We start from the raw sequence: 21864 nt of genomic DNA, 5'->3' as shown, positions 1-21864 counted from the left end.
AATCATCTCAATGAGCATTCGGCACTCACGTATAAGTATCAATACCTGAAAATACTCCAAACTTTTTCTGCAGAATAAAATTATAAAAAACATTCACTGCTGCATTGATACAGGTGTATGTGTGTAGGCTTTTGCTTATTTACGTTATATATAGATAGTATGGAATTCAAATAAGAGGTATTCACATTCATTCAATGTATAAATTCTGTATTAACGATAATTTCAGCTATTTTGTTTATATGCTTGAGAAACATTTTTTAGAATTATTTTGCTTTTTCATAGACGCATCTGTTGTAGCTTTTCATCCGGAAGACTAGTTAACTGAGAGCTATACTGCTGCTATAAATACAGTACTATCAGCCCAGCTAAGCAAGTGCTAAAAGGAGAAAATAATTAGAATATTTTGGAAACATTTCTGTAGCTATAAAACTTATTTCTTATATATCTAAAAATGAGGCAGAGAACGTAACATGACATGAACAGCATAAAGCATAAGACTACAAAAACATTTTTCACCTTATTCAAGATTGAAATTAAAAGTCCTGCAAATGGAGAAATTTATAAAACTAAAGTTCCTTTAAAATGTTGATTAGTTTATCAAAACCTTATCTCAATACTGTCACCGGCCAAGAACACAGTAAAAGCATTGTTTTAAAAAGTCCTTCTCCTCTGTCTTTATTGTAAATACATTAATGCCTATGTATTCAAACATCTTATTTAAAATAATATTCCACAAATATTTCCGTGAAGCAATTTTAGTTCATTCTTTACACTAGAACAGTGCCTGTACCTGTCATATAGTAAACTGTCCCCTGTTGAGAGATGAAGCTATTGAATGAAATACAAATGATGGACCAGTTTGCAGTTAAGTACGAGGAAATGTTTTTATCCCTCCAAAATATTTGAAAGTAACTTTGAAAGGGTAAATTTTCAATTTCTTTAAAATGAACTCAGAGATACAATATCCATAGGAACCTCACAGTCATTTTCTTAAAAGATTTCCTTTATGCTTAAAAGCAACATTTTAAGACTAGTAATGGTATTGTATAGAAATTAACACTCTTTTTACCTCTCATACCTTTAACATACACATTTAAATGTTCTCAATAACACACTGACAATTGCAACTGAAATGCAGATAAGAAAAACCCCAAAATCCAAACCAAACAAGAATACTTTGACACACTAAAACGAAACATTTATTCTTCCACATTATTTTAACTTTATGGCCCGCAACATCAAAAGCAGATTCCTGGCTTTATATACTGTTTAGTGCTAAATAAATTTTAAGAGGAATATTTCCAGGAAAACTTTTTTTTTTTGAGTGGCTGACTGGTTGGTACTGAAATTTGCCTGTCAGTTGGTACCTGTGTCTTTCTACCATGTGTCTCATAGCTACCTTGCAGGAGGGAGGAAGCATTTACAAAATGAGAGAGGTAGAAATAGTGAATGTTTTTACTACAATTTAACTCGGTGACTCAAAGGCCACTGACGCAAAACATCTAAGAACACAACATTTGCTATCAAATATGTTGCCAGTAACGTCATCACGTGAAATGAAGACAACATATTTTTTGAACATTGCAATCCTCTAATCATCACAGAGAACTGATGACTCCTCTGGTGTACAAACATATACCACAGACAACAGTTCCTCAGAACTTGCTCTAGCCTCTGTTCTGATGATTTACTGAGCAGATTCTCTGCTTTCTTTGAAGTGTATGTTTGAGCAGCTATCACACAAGAGAACAAACACTCAGCTCTACAACTTAACAGAACATAAAACTTATAAATATCTGTAACCTGTTGCAGCATGTAGCTGTGGCCTAGAAATGAGGTAAAACAATACCCAGCAGAGTAACCTCTGAAAATATTCACAAAATTCTGTTTATATCCTTCCTGCATATATTTTAATCCAAACATTGGCATTGCCAAAGCAAAACAGTCAATAAAGTGGCAGTATTCTTATTTGAGTAACATTGCATAGCTACAAAGTGGAGTACATTTTAGTAGTTTCACACTGCTTAGGCTTTTTTTCAGTTCACATATAACATCTGTTTGACCAGCTGTGTATTTAGCTAACACCTCTGCCTGGGTTTTATGTGAAACACAACTCAAGTTAAAATTGCAGGTTGCGATTTTGGGGAATCACAGATTTATAGTTAATTTGAGGCTGGAAGGCACCTCTAGAGGTTGCCCAGCCAATCCCCCTGCACAAGGCTGCCCAGGCCTGTGCTCTGTCAAGTCTTTCATATATCCGAGCGTGGAGTGTCAATAATCTCTGGGCAACCTGTTAGAGCGTTCCATCACCCTTACAGTAAAACCAGTTTTTTCTTATTTTCCATGTTTTTCAGTTTGTGCCAGTTATGAGGATGATGGGAAGAAAATGTTCTCACTTTTTAGAAGAACATTTGATAAAGAAACCAGAGAGATAGAAAAGTGGAACATCGCAACATTTTACTGGGGTTTTTATAACTTTTTACAGCTTTTAGCTTTCTATATACTTGAAATCATATAACCTATTATGATGATTTATGTTGAAAGACTCAGTTATATGGTCCAAAGACTTGTGATCCTTGTTGCCAAAGATCCCTCTTGTTCCTCTATATGTATTTACAAAGAGCTAATGTGTGTGATATTTTCCCAATAGATTGATAAGAATGTGATTAAAACACAAGTGTACTTGTTATAACAAGTTTTATTTATCTGTAATGTACCAATTATGAGTGTAAATAAATGTTAATTTAAATAAGTATTAACAGATAGGCCTTCACCAGCTAGCAGATGCAGCAACCTAATTCAACAGTGTCAATTCTTGATTTAGGTTTTGCTCTGCATGGACTGGAAAATTTAACTTGTGATGTCAATTTTGTTATTACAAAGAACTTGTTATTCAGCCGACAAATTAGCAGAGCTAGAATCTCTTTTTTACATGAAGGCATGAAAGTGGACTATAAAGAAAGCTATTTGACCAAAGCTGTGACTGAGCTAATGCAGCATTAAAATTGGGAAATACGAAAACCAAGATTACAAATGATAGAGAATGACAACAGAAAGAATACATTAATGGCAGTTCACAGCATAAGGAATCAAAACAAATTAAATTTCCATGATTAACCACTAACATTTGATACAACAATGAAGAGAAATGCTTGCAAGCTGATCCATATTATTTTACTGCAAACTGTTAACTGTATCTGAGTTTCAAAATACAATTCTTTCTTTATAACAGTGGCAGACTATTTCATACAGATCAATTAAAATGTTTTGCCTCATCAGAGCTATGCTGATTGTATGAAATTACTGCACTTGGAAGGGAGAAATCCCCAAAGGAACAACCTCACAACAAAAATCTTAGGCAATATTCCTTCCAGCATTTAATAATCAGTGCATTCACTCTTAGAGACATTAATCTTATTTTCTGATCACCATAATCCTATTCTAGGACCTAAATCAGATCTTAAAAGTGATTAATTAAAAACTGACCCTCTAATTTGTATCTATAGGATGCCTAATCAGACATAACCATTATAGGATTTTTCATTTTCACACTGAAGTGTGGTCATTTAATTTTGCAGTGAGAAGAAACCCAGAGAGAAGACCAGATTAATTATTTTTATTATTTTATATTACATTTCTTCCTAATAGACAGATGTAATGCCCCAGAGACTTTTTATGCATATTAAGACTGTAATTTTTTTCTCCTAGACTGAGGTATCCCTATGTTCTACAGCATAGTCCTATGACTAATATCTCAATGTTTCATAACTGCTAACTCTTCCATTAATAAAGATGTAATTAGCAACTATACACACACCTGTACTATAAAGCACAAACTAAATAGAATAATCATATGTATTTACAGTGTTTTATATTAAAATACTATTAAACCAAAATATTATTAAACCTATAGTATAGAAGTATTGCAGGTAGTGTCCTGGTTTCAGCTGGGACAGATTGAATTTTCTTCCTAGTAGCTGGTACAGCGCTGTGTTTAGGGTGAGAATAATGTTGGTAACACACTGATGTTCCTCGTTGTTGCTAAGTAATGTTTATACCAAGCCAAAGACTTTTCAGTTTCTCAGGCCTTGCCAGCGAGCGAAAAGGCTGGAGGGGTACAAGAAGCTGGAAGGACACAGCCAGGACAGCTGACCCAAACTGGCCAAAGGGATATTCCATAGCACAGGATGTCGTGCTCAGCATATAAAATGGGGGGAGTGAGCTGGGGAGTGGGGATCGCTGCTCAGGGACTGGCTGGGCATCGGTCAGCGGATGGTCAGCAATTGTGTTGAGCATCACTTGTCTTTTTTTTCCCACTTGAGTTTTATTTCTGTTTCTCTTTTTGTTATCTCCCTTTCCATTACTATTCTTATATTATTATCCTTATGATTAGTAATAGTCATATATTTTCTATATTTCAATTATTAAACTGCTCTTGTCTCAACCTCCCCCCCACGCCCCGATTCTCCTCCCCATCCCACTGCAGGGGGTGGGGTGTGAAGGAGGCTGCATGGTACTTAGTTGCTGGCTGAGGTTAAACCACAACAGTAAGGTACAGAGGTTACCACTGAATAACGTAATAAGCACTTCAGAGTCCAGCACGTTCAAGATCTCCTGTTGATGAAGCTGAAAATCCATTAAGAAAGGACAATACTGGAGAAGCTGGCAACATGAAGTGAATCTGACGTGCATTTCTTTTAGATGCTTTTTCTTACCCAACAGTGCCAGGTCATGACTCTCAGAAAATAAAGGGCATTGAGAATTCAAATGATACCCTAGCAATGATGATACTTTCTAAAATGGGATCCTTCTGTCATTGCCTGAAAGATCTTTATATTAGTTTAATACTGCTGCTCTAGCTGCTGAGGAAGTCTGGTATGTCAGTAGAAAAATGCATTTTAAAACCCACTTTATCTGCTGTAGATGAGGTATATAGTAATTTTGCTCAACAGCTATGCTTTTCTGGAATCCCACTAATATTCCAGTGGAGAACTATCTAGCTAAGACAGAATGCCAACACATCTATTATTCAAGAAAAATATCCAAGGAAATAGTTCAGAGATACATACATGAACAGAACCTTTTTGTCATAATGTCCAGATATTAAAGAATATTCTCGAATCCACTACAGTCCATTGCTTCATGCAATGTGTTGAGAATTATGAAATTACCAAATGCAAAACAAGCCTCTAAAAATAAACACAGTCTTTTTGCAACCTATTGTAACGCAAAAAAGGTTAACATCAATGCAGTGCATCGGACTTGTGTTTACAAATTGTTGACAAATGGTGTTGGCAACTTTCCTTGAGCAAATTCCGTTGAACAAATTTCTTTCCTTAGAGATAATTGCTTTATTTTGTATCACAATGTTTCACATACTAAATTGTACTCATACTAAGAAACAGGTTACTTAAGTATGCTACCTTCTCAATAAAACTTTGCTCTTTCTGTGAAATCAATTGTATCAATCTCATTCAGCTCACTACATTTATTAGAAGAAAACAGGTTTGGTTTTTGTTTGGTTTGGGTTTGGGTTTTCTTTACATCAGCAAAATAGTGTAATGGTGTTTCTTCTAACCTGTGCATCATTCATACAACCCATTATGTTGGTTTGTGTTTTTGAATATTTTCCTGTGCAGGTCCCTCATACCTGGCTTTTTTTTTTTTTTTTTTTTAATAAGCAAAAACATGAGAATGTTTAGGTCTCAGGAATAAGGAAATTCTTTTCCCTTCCTCTTTTTAACATAAGTGGCTAAGAGATCATAAACAAACTATACTTGAAATGTCATTTCTCAAAGTAGAATAAAAAGATACTGTAATAAAATATTTCTGTAACAACAATGTATTAGGATGAAAAAACCACCTGAAAAGTGGTATCATTGCTTTTAGATCAGTGCTGTATTATTCATAGTTATAATGTCACAGTATGGTTACTGTTGAATTGTACAATTGATGACAGATTTTTTAAAAAATACGTGAAATTCTGACAATTGAAATTTAAAAAAAAATCCAAACCCAAAACAATATTGGTTAAAGCAGGAAAATAATACATCACAGTTCAAGTAATGAAGTGCTACTATGAATGCATTTTCCATTGATTAAGGCCAAATTTTCAAATTAATATTGCTACCTAGAGTATCCACAGTATTTCCTAATCTAATGGCTTCTGGTTGAACCGTTGTCCAATTTTGTCATATTTTAGTATTAATTGTTTTGCTATCTTTATGACTGCTTGTGGAGGTAATGATAATTACTCCAGCAACTCAATGTACACCTGAAACCATAATCATAACTTATTAAAATATCTTGGTATCCCATAAAGCTTGAAATTGAGTTTCTTTCATAATCAAACTGGTTGAGGAGGAGAAACTAGCTACCCTTAACTTACAGATGTTATACTGCATTAACACTTGTTTGCACGGAACTCAGGATCATCAGTTCTAACAAGCCAATGAAAAGATAAGACCTTCAATAGCACACTGTTTGGAATTTATTTTCCTGCTCTATGTTTAAAGCAGCAAGTTATGAAATGAAGTTGACAAGAAGTTATCAGTTCACTACTTCACATAGCTATACTTAACAGTCTTAAAATGAAATATAACTGGACAGGAAGAGCAAAAATTGAGTTAAAAATTTAATTGCAAATGTATTTTGTAATTTCCCCCTTTAAAAAAAAAAAATTAAGCACAAAATGAAGGACATTTTCTTTTAAATGACTTAACAAAAAGCCACATATGGGCCCCTCAACTTGAAGTACTTGAAACCATTTTAATCTTCACAGCGCTTAGCCAAATTCTACAAAACGGGTTCTTAGGGAGAAAAAGGTAAGTCTCTTGAGATGTTTTTCTATACAAACATAATTTTGCCATTTATAACATCATCATCATCCTCAAGATGCCTCATCAAATTGATTTTTGCTTTTTCAAATCCCGGAAAAATCAAAAAGAGATGAAGGCCACAAAATACATCTTGGCATTCTTCCATTTATCTATTACATTTCCCAGTACATCTAGCTTTCTTGAAAAAAAGTTTCAACTTGAAAATCAGAAACTCTGCACAAGACCATGCAAATAGTACAACTAAGTATGTACACTTCTACTGAAACATATGGATTTCAAACTGGGCTGGATTCTGCAAATTGATACATCCATGGACTCACAGGTATGGATGCACTATCCCTGTGCAGAGGCTTGTGGACAACAAATTTAATATGACGGCTTACTATGAATGTGTTTTTCCAATCTATAAACAATTTGTACAGGTGTAGTACTGAAAAAACATTGTACTGAAAAATTATTAGTGAAAGAAGTTAACACCGCTTTCAAAAACAAACACTCATCAACATTACTTCTTAAATAGTTCTTAATATCATTTACAAATACTCTAGATAATTATGTTTACAGCAAAATGGAAAGATTTTAGCGGATTATATCCATTGTATGATTGTATATCAAAGGGTTTGTTTTGAGATTTTGAACAGATGACTGTATTAAACTATTTCTGGACATATTCAATGTTAACATTAATGAAACCAGCACACACAGCAGCAGATTGCAAAATTCAGCAAGAAAGAGTTCAATGGCTGGACTTTTTAATTTGGTTGATAAACACTCTTAATAAATAGTGCTTCACTGTCATCCCCCCCAAAAAATTTAAAAAAAAAAAAATACAAACCCCACACAAACAAAAGCAAAACAAAACTAAAAAAGACCAAATAAAAGAAATCAAAATCACCCAATGTTTGAAGACATGTACGGATGCAGACTTCGAGGTCACTTACATATTTCTGAAAGCTTTACACAGTGATTTTTGTTCAAATTTAAATAAATAAAAATGACTATATATGTCATATATTCCTTTAAAACATAACAAATACACTTGTAATTTGAACAGGAACATTCTATTTTAAAAAAACCCACTGTTTTAAAGATTTTGAAGATGCTGGCATTATATTTCAAATTAAATTATGATGAAAAAAGCTTAGTATTTTCTGGACTACTTGACAGATACTTACACAAAAAAGGGCATCAGCTGAATAAGAGTCTCTTTTTTGGGATTGGCTGTGAATTCTGGCACAGTTTGAATAATTTTGTTCATTACGTTCCTTAAGTAATTTTGTAGCTGCTTGCGTCGCTCTTCTACAAACTTTGCATCCTAAAAACAGAAAGGAAAAAATATAATTGGCACAAAGTTTGTTTTTCAACTCTACAATGTAACTGAACAGTCCTAATAAGCATAAAATTTAATCTGTTTATGATCTATGTTTATTATGTCTATAGAAATGTATTGGCAATATGTTAAAAACCCCTTGACTCAGTCCTCAAGGGAAAAACATGCAAGCTAATAAAAAAACATCCACTGTAGGATGCCAAGTTTTCTCCTAGGCAGAATGTCTCTTCCATAGACCAGAATTCTTTTACCAACAGTAGATCTCCATAAAATACTAGTGTCTTAAAAAGGCAGTGCATAACAGCAGCATAGGCAATTTATGCGCATAACAATTTATGCAACTCTTTGAGATCCAGGACTACCAGACTTCGCAGGAGGAAACACCAACTTATGCCCACCATTTCTTCAGAATTCATACTTTTTCAATATTTGGCACACAAGCTTCAGAATGGATTAATATTTTTCCAGCTTTTTTATTTTGTCAATAAATTATTATTTTGTGATGGAGCTTTCATATAGTAGATTGCTTTTTTAAAGGCTATCTCACAACTCTCAAAAATGTTTTATTGAAGTTCCTATAGTAATTTGGTCTCATGATTTTATACTATATTGGCCCCAATAAACAAAATAATTCTGTTAACTCCACATTCTGCTGAGGGACTCACAAATTAAAAGTCTAACAACCATCAAATGCCATGCATCCTGTAATTTACATTTAACTTAAATTATTTCCCGTGAGGGATCACAATCACAGTGACCTATAATATCAAGTGTATGTATTTCACACTAATGTAAGACTATAATAGGTTTACAATGAAATCAGGCACTGACTGGTTTGTGCTACAGCCAGCACGCTGTATCTCAGGAATGCAGGCATCCTGATCACCTAGTTTAAATGTCAGAGTATGTTCTTTTGGCATGAAGCCAAAACTATTATTAGACAACGACAGCTTTCAAAGGAAGACTATTACATGTAAGATGTTTCTATCCAACCTGTATTATTTATCTGGGTAAGAAAAGCTGTTGAAACAAATTCTTGTTTCTTGGGGGCGGGGGGGCGGGGAGAGGAGACAACCCACCAATAAAACCACCATAAATACATTTGACTACACTGAATAAATTCATTGTATTAAAAAGGTTTAAACCACGGTGCCACGAATGGGATGCAAATCTGAAGATTATCCCTTCCTCAGACAATAGACACTAATTCATCATTAAAGCAGGGATGCTCTTTCGATTTCAGGAGGACTGCTGTAGAGTTCCTAGAATCTTGATTGACATTTCATTCTGTTCTCTCTCATTAGGAGAAGTTAACAGGAACAGCAATATTTTAGGAGACATAAGAAAATGAGGAAAGATTCTGAATGACATTTCACAAAGTAGTAATTTAAATTCATAGAATTAAAAAAAAAAATCAACCAATGTTAAGGAAGGTACATTTGCAAATATTGGGAACTAATTCTGTATACTGAAAATAGACTAATTTTTTAGAATTTATATAAGTCTTTCTGTTCTTTGACTTATTTGCATGTGATTACTTAATAACATGTAATTGTAATTATTGTAACATTTATAAATGCTGAAAGCATTCATACTTACAGGCTTCAAAATCTTAGGCAGTGCTTGTGTTAATTAAGTTCACAAAATTCCAAAACATACACAGATGTATTTTATTATTTTCTGGATATGAACTTACATAGATGTCCAGCCCTGTTTCACATTCCAATTTTATATAATTACATGTAATAATCAAGATCAGTGTGAAAACAAAAAAAACTTATGTATTCTATGGTTTACCATTTCTTTTTTATCAGTCACATTGGTTTTTAGCAACATACACACACTACACACAAATTGTATAGCAAGTGATTCTAGTGTTGATTTACTGATAAATGAAAAAATGAAGTCTGAAAACTCTTGGAAACCGGTACTTTATTAAGAAACAAAGCTGCATTGTTGACACTTCATGCAATCCACTCTGCAGAGTCACTCACCCAGTACTCCACAACTGAGTACAGTTACTATTCAAACAGAACAGAGCAACAGCTTGCTCTGTGCCCCGCTTCACTGACGAAGTCTGGACAAATGTGTGGAACAGAAGTCTATACAAGCTGTTGGGAAATGTTAAAGCAAAAATTTTAATATGTGGCGACACACAGTATTAGAATAAAATGGAATGCTAATAATAAATAAAAGTGTAGTGCAATACTAATTAACTAATTGACTAATGCAAATTTTAATTCTTTTTCCTCTTTCCAACTAAGATTTTTGTTCCTACTGGATTCTTTGACTAGCTAAAGGAACAGCCCTGTCTTCCCATCTTTCCACTCAAAGGATTTCAAGTATCACATCATCACATTGATTGGGACACTAATTTGCTACAGCCAATTGTGTGAGGCAGAAGACAAGAAAGTGTGGCACAGGAGATCTCACAGAAAAAGTTGTTGTTTGTGGAACAGCTTTGGTTCTGAAAGCATTAACTATATGAGTAACGGTGATGCTTGGCATGTGAGACCGTTTCAATTATGGAGTAATCCTCTCCCCCAGTCTTACTTGACCGTATAATGCAGGAAGGAGGTGCGCTGCTTTGCTCAACAAGCCTGCTTCCAGTGCAGACAGCTTGGAGCCATTCCAAAGAACCAGCCTCGCCCCCACTACGCTTCTTTGGTTCTACTTTCCTCACTTCTATCAATTATGTTTTCAAGCCCCCAAGAAAAATCTCCATTTTTCAAGTACCACATTCGTTAGCACTTTTTCAGTTCTTAACGCTTTTTGGTCACAAATCCTCAACAAAAGTATTTTCAGTGAAATAATTTCTATTATGTTAAGATTTGCTCTTAAGAAGAACCTGCATTCTTTTAGCATGACTTCTGTACTGTACATGTATTTAAATAAATACATCTTCCTTCACAGGCAGGACCACTTCGTTACAAACACAGGAGCAAAATGCTGAATGTAGGTACTTTCTAGCCCTTATGTTATTGTAAAGAATCTCATTAACTACAGATAATAATGGCACAAAGGAGTTTTCTAATTAAGACTGCCAGAACATGTTTAGGGAATGCATTGTTGCTATTTAAAATGCATCAAATTAGTGTTTATAATATAGCTATTTTTCCACCATTTAATCAAGCGAAATACAGAAAATCTCAGAAATTAAACTCAGCCTGAAAACAGTCAAAAATGTTCTTTTGGCCTGATATAAATTTGATCTCTAAAACAAACACTGAGCGATCTACCATGAAATTCTGTACCATGTACTAAAGCCCATTGTCCTTACCAGAAGTAATGTAAACCAAGGTCAAAATGATTCAGCTGTAGGTCTATACTTTATCATTAAATGTGCATTTTCCAACAGCAGGTCAGCTACTCAGAGGACTTATTTTACCACACAGTTGTTACTGCCAAGTTGCTGTAGTAATAGTTTTTGTCACGAAACAGTAAATAGAATAATTGGTAATAGAAAAACACAACTGGTTCCAAGCCTGGCCAATTTTTTCAGTCAGAAATTATAAAAAGGTAACTGTTACCCTCTTTTTATGGGACCCAATTATCTACAACTGAAATCTAGTTAGTATTTTATAGTCTGACTCCTAAATGGTATTTTTATTTATGAGCAAAAAGGGAAAGATTTTGATTTAGATTTGTAGCTGTGAAAAAACTCATACTTTCAGTACCTATCTTTGGTGATTATATGAGATTGCATCTCTACACAAATCTACACTTGCATATCTGTTCACACAGGAAACAGCAAAAATATTCCCCTAAGATCCGATACACAGATTTATGTATGCTTGATATGAATGTACTCTGGGAACAAAGTAATTCTGTTAAAATTACAACTACATATACTTTTGCAAAAAAAAAATTACATTTTCACAGTATTAAAGGTTAGATTATATAGTTTCATTTTTAGGTAAATGCATGCATGTATGGGAAGATAAAGTAACAGTACTAAACAAACACACACTTTCAAGATCTCACTGAAGAGAAATCCTGCTTAATATGGTTGAAAAAGGAGACCTGCTCTCAAAAATATGGATTGGTATTATTTCAAAGATCAAATGTATTTTCTGAAATTCCGGTAAGAAAAATGTATATAAGAAATGGAATGCTTATTAACTTTAAAATGAAAAGGCACAGCTACCTGGCCCTTTCATTTCTTCTAACTGGGGCCAGTAGCAGATTGAACAATGCCACCAAAGTTGATGATATTTAACTCTTTACTATTACTTGTAAAAGATCTCCTGCTATATTCATTGTAAGGCTTGTCCCTGATCCCGTGGCACTACAGGGGGCAAAAGAGTATGCAAAGAAGGCAGGAGGTCTGCTTTCAAGATTTGAGATTTCTTTTCAATTCAAAAGATGAATTCTACGAAGCCATATATCCTCAGTGTGAAGGATTATTTATGGACAGCTATTATCACTCTTTGCAATGATGCTGAATTTACCTTACTGTACTTGAAAAGCAGCTCCAATGTGACCAAAGAGAAAGCCTCACATATTCAACACCACCTGATTAACAAACCGTGAAAACATTCTGTGCATAGAAGAGGAACTCGTACGTGCAGGGATGCATTGCCTATAACCATAATCCACTGCGCTTCCTAACTGATCCAAGAATCTCCCTGTTAAAAAAAGGGACTCATCGTGGCCACATTTACAACCAATTCACACTGACTAAACTTATATTGTACACAAACTGTTAATTGAGACAACACACTGGCATTCACCTTCAATTTGTAGGCGTATTTTCTGAAAAATAAAGCTACTGCTGTTTCTGCACAAACTGCTGAAGTTATTTCTTAGCCACAGTTAAAAAGCATATATACTTTTGATTAAGAGTCCACAAAATTTCAGGTAACATGCAAAGCCGCTTCAGATTGCAGAAGCATCAAAACACATCTGGGAAAATACTTTTAATCTGAAATTAATGTCTCCCAAATTATTTTATGAAATTTTTTGGCAGAGAATTTGCCAAGTTTCTGCCCACAGCAAAATGCTAATAACAAATTACAAATCTCTAAAAATGAGAATACATAAAGGAAATCTTATAGACTCTCAACAGATATTAAAAGATGACGTTAAGCTGTAAAACTAAAAAGCAGAGTCTTATGTACTGTATTTTACATTACGCTTTTTTGCAGGTTTTCATCACAAGCCAAGTTCATTCCAACTTGCAGTTTAAATTGTTTCACACAACTGCTGGTCTTTCATATACTCTGTTAGTATGTAACAGATGGCAAAACACTGATATTCTTCATTATTAACAGGACAGCTCACTTAAGATGTTTCAAGTATTTTCCATGAGCTGTTGGAAATTGTATGATTGCCATGGTTACCTGCCATGATTTAGGTACAGATAAAACACTTATATTCTGGGTTTGGTGCTGTTGCAAGCAACATAAAATGCAATGCTTCTGATGTTCTAACCATTATTTATCATTCAACTACCCTCCTATTGTTAGTGTTGGGGAGAAAAAAAAACCAACAAACAAATGCAAACAACAAAACAGCTCAGGGCTCAATCCAACTCAATTAAAATAAAAGGAAATGTGGCTTTAGGACTTTACTGAGAGCTGTATCAGCCTCTGATACCACACAATGTATTCTATCTTAAATAAAGCTGACAATAGCGCTGTTCAAAGATGAACCTGCAAATGCAGAAATAAGCTCAGGTTATTCTACTGTAGCCTAATATTTTTCACCATCTTGGTCAACCAGTCTTAGCAAAATCATCTTATCAGTTTTTGTCTATTTACATGGCATCAAATGGTTAAACTCAAAACAAAGCTGGAAATCAGAAGCAGAAATGGGAGCTAATTAAACACTGAATTGCTGAGTCATCCTCACTGTTCTATGATTAAAGAATAGTTAGATAGCAAGTATTAATTTTTACAGGCTAATTGACACCTTTGCAAAGGTCACAGTAAAACATGACTTGAATACACCTGTCCTTCAGTAACTACTGCATCATGAAACAGTTCTACAAAGCTACAGTTTTGAAAACTAAATATACCAAACACTACATATTATACAAAAAAATCTCAAAATTACTGCAATTACGGAAGCTTAGATTTCTATCCTACCTATATTACCCATTTCTTTATGGCAGAATCAGGCTAGCATTATACAACAAAACAGGGTTACACAAAACTTGAAATTGCCATTTTTGCCATCCCACTGTGAGATCTTCTGTACATTCGCTGTTCAGTGGAACCAAACAGGAATTTAAGAGGATGAGATACAAAGAAGAAATCAGGGAACTGCCAGTTTTTAAAAGAAATCTTTCTTTGAACAGAGATTTACTACATAATTGTAATTACCACTCTGTGTTTCTCTACTCAAATAGTTGATCCATCTCCATTTCCATCTCCAACTATGGGTTCCTTTCCATGATACCAGAAAGTAAGTGATGCTTTTAGATAAAGTCATTTGAAAAAGGCATTGCTGCAAAACCACCCAGCAGCAGACATGCTAAGGGTGAGCTACAGTCCTGTCAACGTCCTCAGTCCAGCACAAATTTCTGTGGACAACTGCAAAATTTTTTTGAGACTTGAGGCATCTCCTGCCAGTACTATGCAGAGCTGCTCAGCACAGCCTACCTGTTCAGTAGGGGAATGGTTCTCGGCAGCTGGGCCAGCCTTCTCAGGTCACCAGAACAGCTGCAAGCTCAGTCTATGCCTCGCAAATATGGGGTTTATTCAAATGTTATTTTTTTTGAAAAAAGTCTTACCGTTTATTTTGAGTAAGAGGGTAATTTATTTATCACAACATTACAGCTACTAAGGTTTAGTCTTAGAATACACTGTTGCTGTATAGCATCCTCTAAGCAAGTCCAGAGCACAAGCATGTTAACAGACACATAAAAGCTTGTAGCCCCCCAGCCCTATGGAAACAACAGACAATCCCATTTTGCTGAATTCTTCCCCCATGCAATAGATCTCAGCCAAACTATGTCTTGTACCTCTCCAAATTGGCTCAGACATTTAGAGAATCCTGGAACAAAGTATGTTTCTTAAGATAGCTGGTATTTTCAAGCTAGCAATACCATCCATCCAAAAGGCTAAACTTTCTCAAAACCCTTTTTGAGAAAAAGTGTTAAAAATGAATAAATAATAGGAAAAAAAGAAAGCTCGTGAATAAAACTAAAAATAATCTCTTTTTAGTGTTGTGTTCAATGGCACTATTAGAAAAAGAACTCGGTAACATTATGCTAACAAAATCCAGCATCATTTAATATTCCATTATTTAAAGACACAAATGCCAACCATGTATCAATTTGTCAACTGGTCAGGAATCAACTGTTCATTAAAAAGCATCATAAACTGCAGTCCATAGCAAGACCCTTAAGGCTTATCTTTTGCTCAGCTACTGAACTGGGAAATTCTATTTCTGTTTTCTCCTCAGACCAAGTATTATCAGTCTATAATCTATATTTTTATTCAGGAGATTCAGGAAACTATGGCAACAGTTCAAGAAACTGAGATCCATTTTTTCACTAGCCTGTATTACCGTAATAACTATCAACAATATTAGTTAAAATGTGTCTCGGTTCAGTGCTTCCTCCCAACACTGCAGTTTTCTTACTTAATTTCTTTCTTTTATCAGGTTTGAAAATACCCTGAAGACCAGCAAAGACAAATTCTACATTTTAAACAACAGAATAACAACCCCAAAACTCTTTAGAAATATCATAAATACAGTGCTTACAGTGTACAAGCTTATATATATGAGCTTAAAGTGATGCTTTCCAATAAAATAATAAATTAAATAAAAAACAAAAACCAAAAAGAAACCACAGCAAAGAGCCAAACCCACAAACCAATTAATGAAAATCTGCAATTTCCCTTTCTATTCTCTCAGCAAGTAAAAGAAACTGCTTCCAAATTCCCCACAAAGTTCAGTAACAATCATTTCTTTACCACATTTCAGTAAATATTTTCCATTCCCAGTAAATACTTTCAAGCAGAACTTATGCCACTTCTCTCCTGATGGATGGTTCCAGCAAGTCAGGAGGGGGGATACTGAGAGGATACAGACGGGTGCAGACTGCCACAGAACTGCTGAAAGAGGACGGTTACAGGGAGCCACCCAACGCCCCAGATCCAACTCTCTTGACTAACCACTCCTGGTTAAGATTACAGCACTCTTGCTTAGTCTGCTGGAAACCAGAAACATCCAAGACATCTAAAGGAGATCTGCAAGAAGGCTGCTAGCTTCTGACTACTGTCTACACCTGTGGGCTAACAGTATCCAAATACGTTTATTAGAAATGTTTCAACTCTAGGAAAAGTGTGATTTTCAGGGGGAAAAAATCAGAATAATTAATAGAGCAGTTTACCATCCCAACAGCCAAACACAAGGATACAAGATGGTCTTTAAACTTTACTCTCACTCAAAAGACTAGATGCTCCTTTAATAAAAAATTTATTTAGATGCACTCTGACAGGGAGATTACTTTTTCTAAAATAAAAATTGAATGAATGAGGAATATTAATATCAAATGCCTGTTACTTGTAGTGCTTTCAGGTAAAGATATTTAACGTGGCACAAAGAGGTAAACCAGATTTTTCACGCAGGAAGTGTCCCTAGCATCTCAAACAAATATTTAGTTTCTTTCACTTCTTAAAAAAATTAACAGAGTATGTTTAATACTAGCAATTGCCCAAAAAGCTGTAGAGCAAGTAAGATAAAAATTTACTGATATTTATAAAACAATATTTTGGGAGGGGGGATAAAACCAAGCATATTGATAGGTCCAGAAAGACAGAAAAATGTGGGTAAAATTTCAAATTCAAAGAAAGAAAATTTTAGTTTTATTTCTGTAATCAGGTGTCTCTGCCAAGATCTCTCTGAAAGGAAATTTATTAATCCAAGTAACTTGGTAATTCAGCATCACCATCACAATAAGAAATAAATTTAGAAAAATATTTTTATATTTTTGCTTTATACCAGGAGGCTACTAGAATACCTAAATAATGCATGAGCAGTTATAAAACTGCAATACTTTATCTAGCAGTTGTCCAAGCAGCATGTAAATTACATTACTTTTTTTGTCCCCCATAATGTCATGATGTAAAGCAACACTATCTGAACTGTTTCTATGGGCGCTATCTTCAATAATTTGTTAAAATAAGTTGCTTATCTTAACTACGAGATTACAAGACAACAAAAATAAAAACATCTCGACAGGCATTTTTTTTTTTTTGTATGCTGTAAATAATCTGCTTCCCTTCTTCCTAAACTTCAGCAATTAACAGCAAATTTCTGTGACCTGAAAAGACTCAATATTACGCTTCAACACCGAATGAGCACATTAATGAATGCATTAATTCAGTGAGACATTCTGAAAGAGATCATAGAATCACGGAACAGTTTGGGTTGGAAGAGACCTTAAAGATCACCTAGTCCCAACCCCCCTGCCACGGGCAGGGACACCTCCCCTCAGCCCAGGCTGCTCCCAGCCCCGTCCAGCCTGGCCTTGGGCACTGCCAGGGATGGGGCACACACAGCTGCTCTGGGCAGCCTGGGCCAGCGTCTCACCACCCTCACAGTGAAGAATTTCTTCCTATGTTTAATCTAGATCTACCCCTTGTCCTGTTGCTTCCCACCCTTGCAAAAAGCCCCTCTCCAGCTTTCCTGCTGGCCCCCTGAGGCACTGGAAGGTGCTGTAAGGTCCCCCCGGAGCCTCCTCTGCTCCAGGCTGAACCACCCCAACTCTCTCAGCCTGGCTTCACAGGAGAGCTGCTCCAGCCCTCTCATCGTCTTCATGGCCTCCTCTGGGCTCGCTCCAGCAGGCCCGTGTCCTCCTCATGGTGGGGCCCCAGAGCTGAATGCAGCACTTCAGGCAGGGTCCCACCAGAGCAGAGCAAAGGGGGAGAATCACCCCCCTCAGCCTGCTGGCCACACTGCTTTTGATACAGCCCCGGGTTCGGCTGGCTTTCTGGGCTGCAAACATGTTGTCAGGCCATGTTGAACTTTTCATCCACTGGCCCCGCTACATCCTTCTCCTCAGGGCTGCTTTCAATCCACCCCCCACCCAGCCTGTATTGATACTGGAGAAGTATGAGTTGGCAAACCGTTTACCTCCTAAATTAAACCACCGAAAATGAAATATACTACTCTGCACTATGCTAGCTTTAATCTTCATGCTGAGTTTCAGGTAACCCAGACATTTCATACCACAGAACTTGAAGATGAATTGTTTGCTATAAAGTATTTGTCATATAAAAGCCAACCAATTCCTACTGACTTATTTCTGTTCTCTTAGATAGTGATATGACAAAAAAAAATGGAAATTAAGAAGAACTGAATGCTCTTTTCTAAGTGCTGTATACATGAAACATCAACTGCAGTCTTTTCCAGTAGAAACGCCAGAGGATCTGGATTCAAAATATACTCTGTAGTCCCCCTTAGTGTGTAGGTGACAGTGTCAGAAAAGAGGTATGTTGTGACTAGAAATCTTAATAATTATGCCAAATTTGAAATTATTTTTTTTCTGTCTGTATGGTACTTCAGCTAAGGTACCTATTTGAAAACTAGATTGTATTCATTTAATCTCAACAGCTACCTAAAGCTCATACTACTTTGAGGATTGAATTTTCCAGTTATGAAGTAACTTGGTGAACTTAGAGAATAAAATTTATTTTATGGCTTTAGAATGCCATAAAACACAGTGTTATAGAACTAATGCATATGGCTATACATATATGATTAATGTGATTTCCTTTCCAGATTTGAACACAATACAAATGGATCCCTTTCTTTTCTTTTTAACCACACTACAGCACAAGTATGTCTGTCAAATTTGTATTAGCTACATTTTTCTCCTAAAACCCACAAGGCAAAACAGCATATGAAAATAACTCAATATATTAGTTACATCCACTAAGAGCACTGAACATTAAAATCTACTCACTTGGAAAATCAAGAACATTACAGAATTTAAGCACCTATATTACATCATCCAAAAATCAAATTAAGGAAGCATTAATGAAAGCAATCCTTAACTTCAAATTTTTAATATATAACTTAAGGATTTACATTTGCAAAGCTTATCTCCTTTAATAAATGTATTCCAGTTCTGAAACATCAGTCATAATTTTCTACTAATTCTACTTGAAGACATCGGATATCAAAGCTTAGTACTAAGAAATATTATTTAGCCCACTGCCCCAAAGGCATTAGCTAGAAGTTTTGCTTTCTTCTCTGCTTTCTAAGTCACAGCTCCCTCTGACAATATGACTTTGACAAACTAATTTGATGAAGTATAGTTTCTTTGAGCTACTAAACCCCATAAAGTACAAAAGCACAGATATATGTACGTCTGATTTCAATGCAAGTCAACAAAACAAGTTGTGCATCACTTGTTTTTTTTCCCTTCCCTTTGGATTTAATTCCTTTTCCCTTCTCCCTCCTTTTCATTATAACTGCTATAATTATTATTATTATTGTTTTTATTTTATTTATTGAAGTGTTCTTATCTCAACCCTTGAGTTTTATATTTCTTTCCAATTCTCCTCCTTATCCCTCTGTGGGGTGAGTGAGCAAGCAGCTGCATGGTACTTAGTTGCTGGCTGGGGTTAAACTATAACAGTACTTGTCACTGGGTGGACAGGTCCTGCTGGCCCAAAAGGGCAGATCAACTTTTTACAGTAAGGAAATGCATAACAGGGCTTACACGTCAACAGCATAATGTGAAACCCTTAAGAAAATAATAAAATTGAAACTCTAATTTGAATGGCTTCAAATTACATCATATATATATACGTATACACACACAGAGCTAGGCAATTCTTGATAAACTTTTAAAAAACAGTATACATTACAAGCATACAACACAAGCTATGTTGTTTTCTTTTCTTCTAAATAAAATCTTTACCTGCTGTACCTTTCAATGCTAAAACAGTTATCCCGCAGACTGTCTTAAACGCTTCACTATCTTCAGCAACAGGCAAACAGAGCAGACACTGATAAAAAAGCAGCTGTGCTGAGGGGGTGGGGAAGGAAGCAATCTCCACTGACATAAATGGGAGAAAGATAAAGTCCCTGGTAAATAGAACTTTCAGAATTACAAGATACATTCCAGAAACCAACTTCATATATATCCTAAATGCTGTCTTTGATATTGTCATATGCATATGTGTATATATGTCTATACAAATATATAGCTTTTGAGAAACATAAACTCATTTACAAGCTTTTAAAACAATTACGCAGAGTAACGTACAATTTAGCTTAGTTACTGATAGGTGAGAGGGACACATATACTTTATTGCACCAACACGTGGCCGTGAAACAAGCTATGGCTAGAGAAACTGCTCACAGACTTCAGTTGCATGGGATAAAAATGATGAATGATGTTGCTCTCAACATTTTCTCCTAGACAGAAAACTCATTTTAGATTTCTGTATTGTTCCTCCTATGCAGCTGAGGAGTCATGGCAAAGTCACTCTCTTCTAATCTCAGAAGAGTGCTGTATATTCTTTCCATATGGGGTATCCGATGTTTTAAAGGAAAGCAAAGGATATCATGCAGTCAAGTCAGCACTCAGTGGAAAACTACCTTATTCAATTTCTACACACTCAATCACTGAATTCACATTTCCAGTGGAAGCAAAGAACCATTTCTATTTTGATGTGTCCTTTATTGGGACAATACCCTTGCAAGAGGAGACTTAATTAGGTGTTTACTCAGTTACTAAAATCCATTCTTTAACTGTTAGAATCTGCCCAAGGCAGAAGTAGCAACTGAGATTTTAAGGACAATGCAATGTTCAAAAATTAAGAGTAATAGGTCCAGTAAGTACTCCATATTATTATTTAACCATTAGTCTGAAAGAAACATTTCAAGAAGTGAGACATCAACACAGCACTGACAAACTTCCAAAGCTAAATGTAAAGGCTCATTTTCAATGAAAAAACCATAAGCTATATTTCTATGCAAAAGCATGCAGGGATCTCTTTGCAATCATGTATTAATACATATAGATGAAGCTTCTCTTCATGAGCTTCACCTAACTCAGCACACTCTAAACTAGAGCGTGCTGGTTTATAAACCAAACCAGTCCTTTGGACATTAGGAACCTGACAGGAAGGCAGTAGTCACAAGGACTTAAACAGTGAAAGTATGAATGCAAAAGATCCAAAGTACCTGAAGGCTAGCTAAAAGGCAAAAACCTATTTCATGCAAGAAAACCAGCTTGAAATTACAAGTCTTGGTATATACACCTACATTTAAAATACTTAGCAAACCACAAACCAGGCTGATAAGAGGGCACAGTGGTTTAAAATTACAAAAATAAACAGTTCAAATCTTAAAAATACAGTTCAGATTTTTAAGTTTTAAATAAAATGATCTGCAGTTTACAAAAGAAGTACAAAAATATACAATGAATATATGACATTTTTCTTATACATGCAACAAAAGAGAACAAATACATTTCTTGTTTTCACTCAAACAAAACACTGATAAACTGAAGGAAGACACTTATTCTTGTAAGGAAAATTTGACAAGTTTTGCTACCAGCACTGAAAGACCATTAGTAGAAAATATACAGCACGGGAACTGGTATGTATGAAACTTCAGACATGGTGTCTTGCAAGCATTATTGTTACATGCTCCTTCAGTAATTAAATTACCAGTTCTGGGTTGATTCAAAGCAACATTTATAAATTAATCTATTCTTTTCAT

The 21864-nt window shown here is 35.2% G+C and overlaps 1 protein-coding gene across 2 annotated transcripts in view; it reads right to left on the bottom strand.

The window, feature by feature from the left end:
- SNX29 (sorting nexin 29) overlaps window positions 1-21864 on the bottom strand; it is a 135662-nt gene that overhangs the window by 25268 nt on the left and 88530 nt on the right. The window contains exons 20-21 of one of the 2 annotated variants that reach the window (XR_013927519.1): window positions 10164-10280; window positions 8137-8154 (exon numbers count right to left, since the gene is read on the bottom strand). Coding sequence is in view for 1 of the 2 variants with exons in the window: in XM_080383431.1 (XP_080239557.1) it covers window positions 8015-8154 (140 nt within the window). In the remaining variant the exon portion in view is untranslated. Of the gene's footprint in view, window positions 1-8014; window positions 8155-10163; window positions 10281-21864 lie in introns of those variants that run through there. The other variant, XM_080383431.1, reaches the window with a different exon arrangement.

Source organism: Falco punctatus, assembly GCF_963210335.1.
Source record: "Falco punctatus genome assembly, chromosome: 4".
NCBI lineage: Eukaryota > Metazoa > Chordata > Aves > Falconiformes > Falconidae > Falco > Falco punctatus.
Note: the sequence above shows the minus strand (reverse complement) of the source record. Positions and strands in the feature narration are given on the sequence as shown.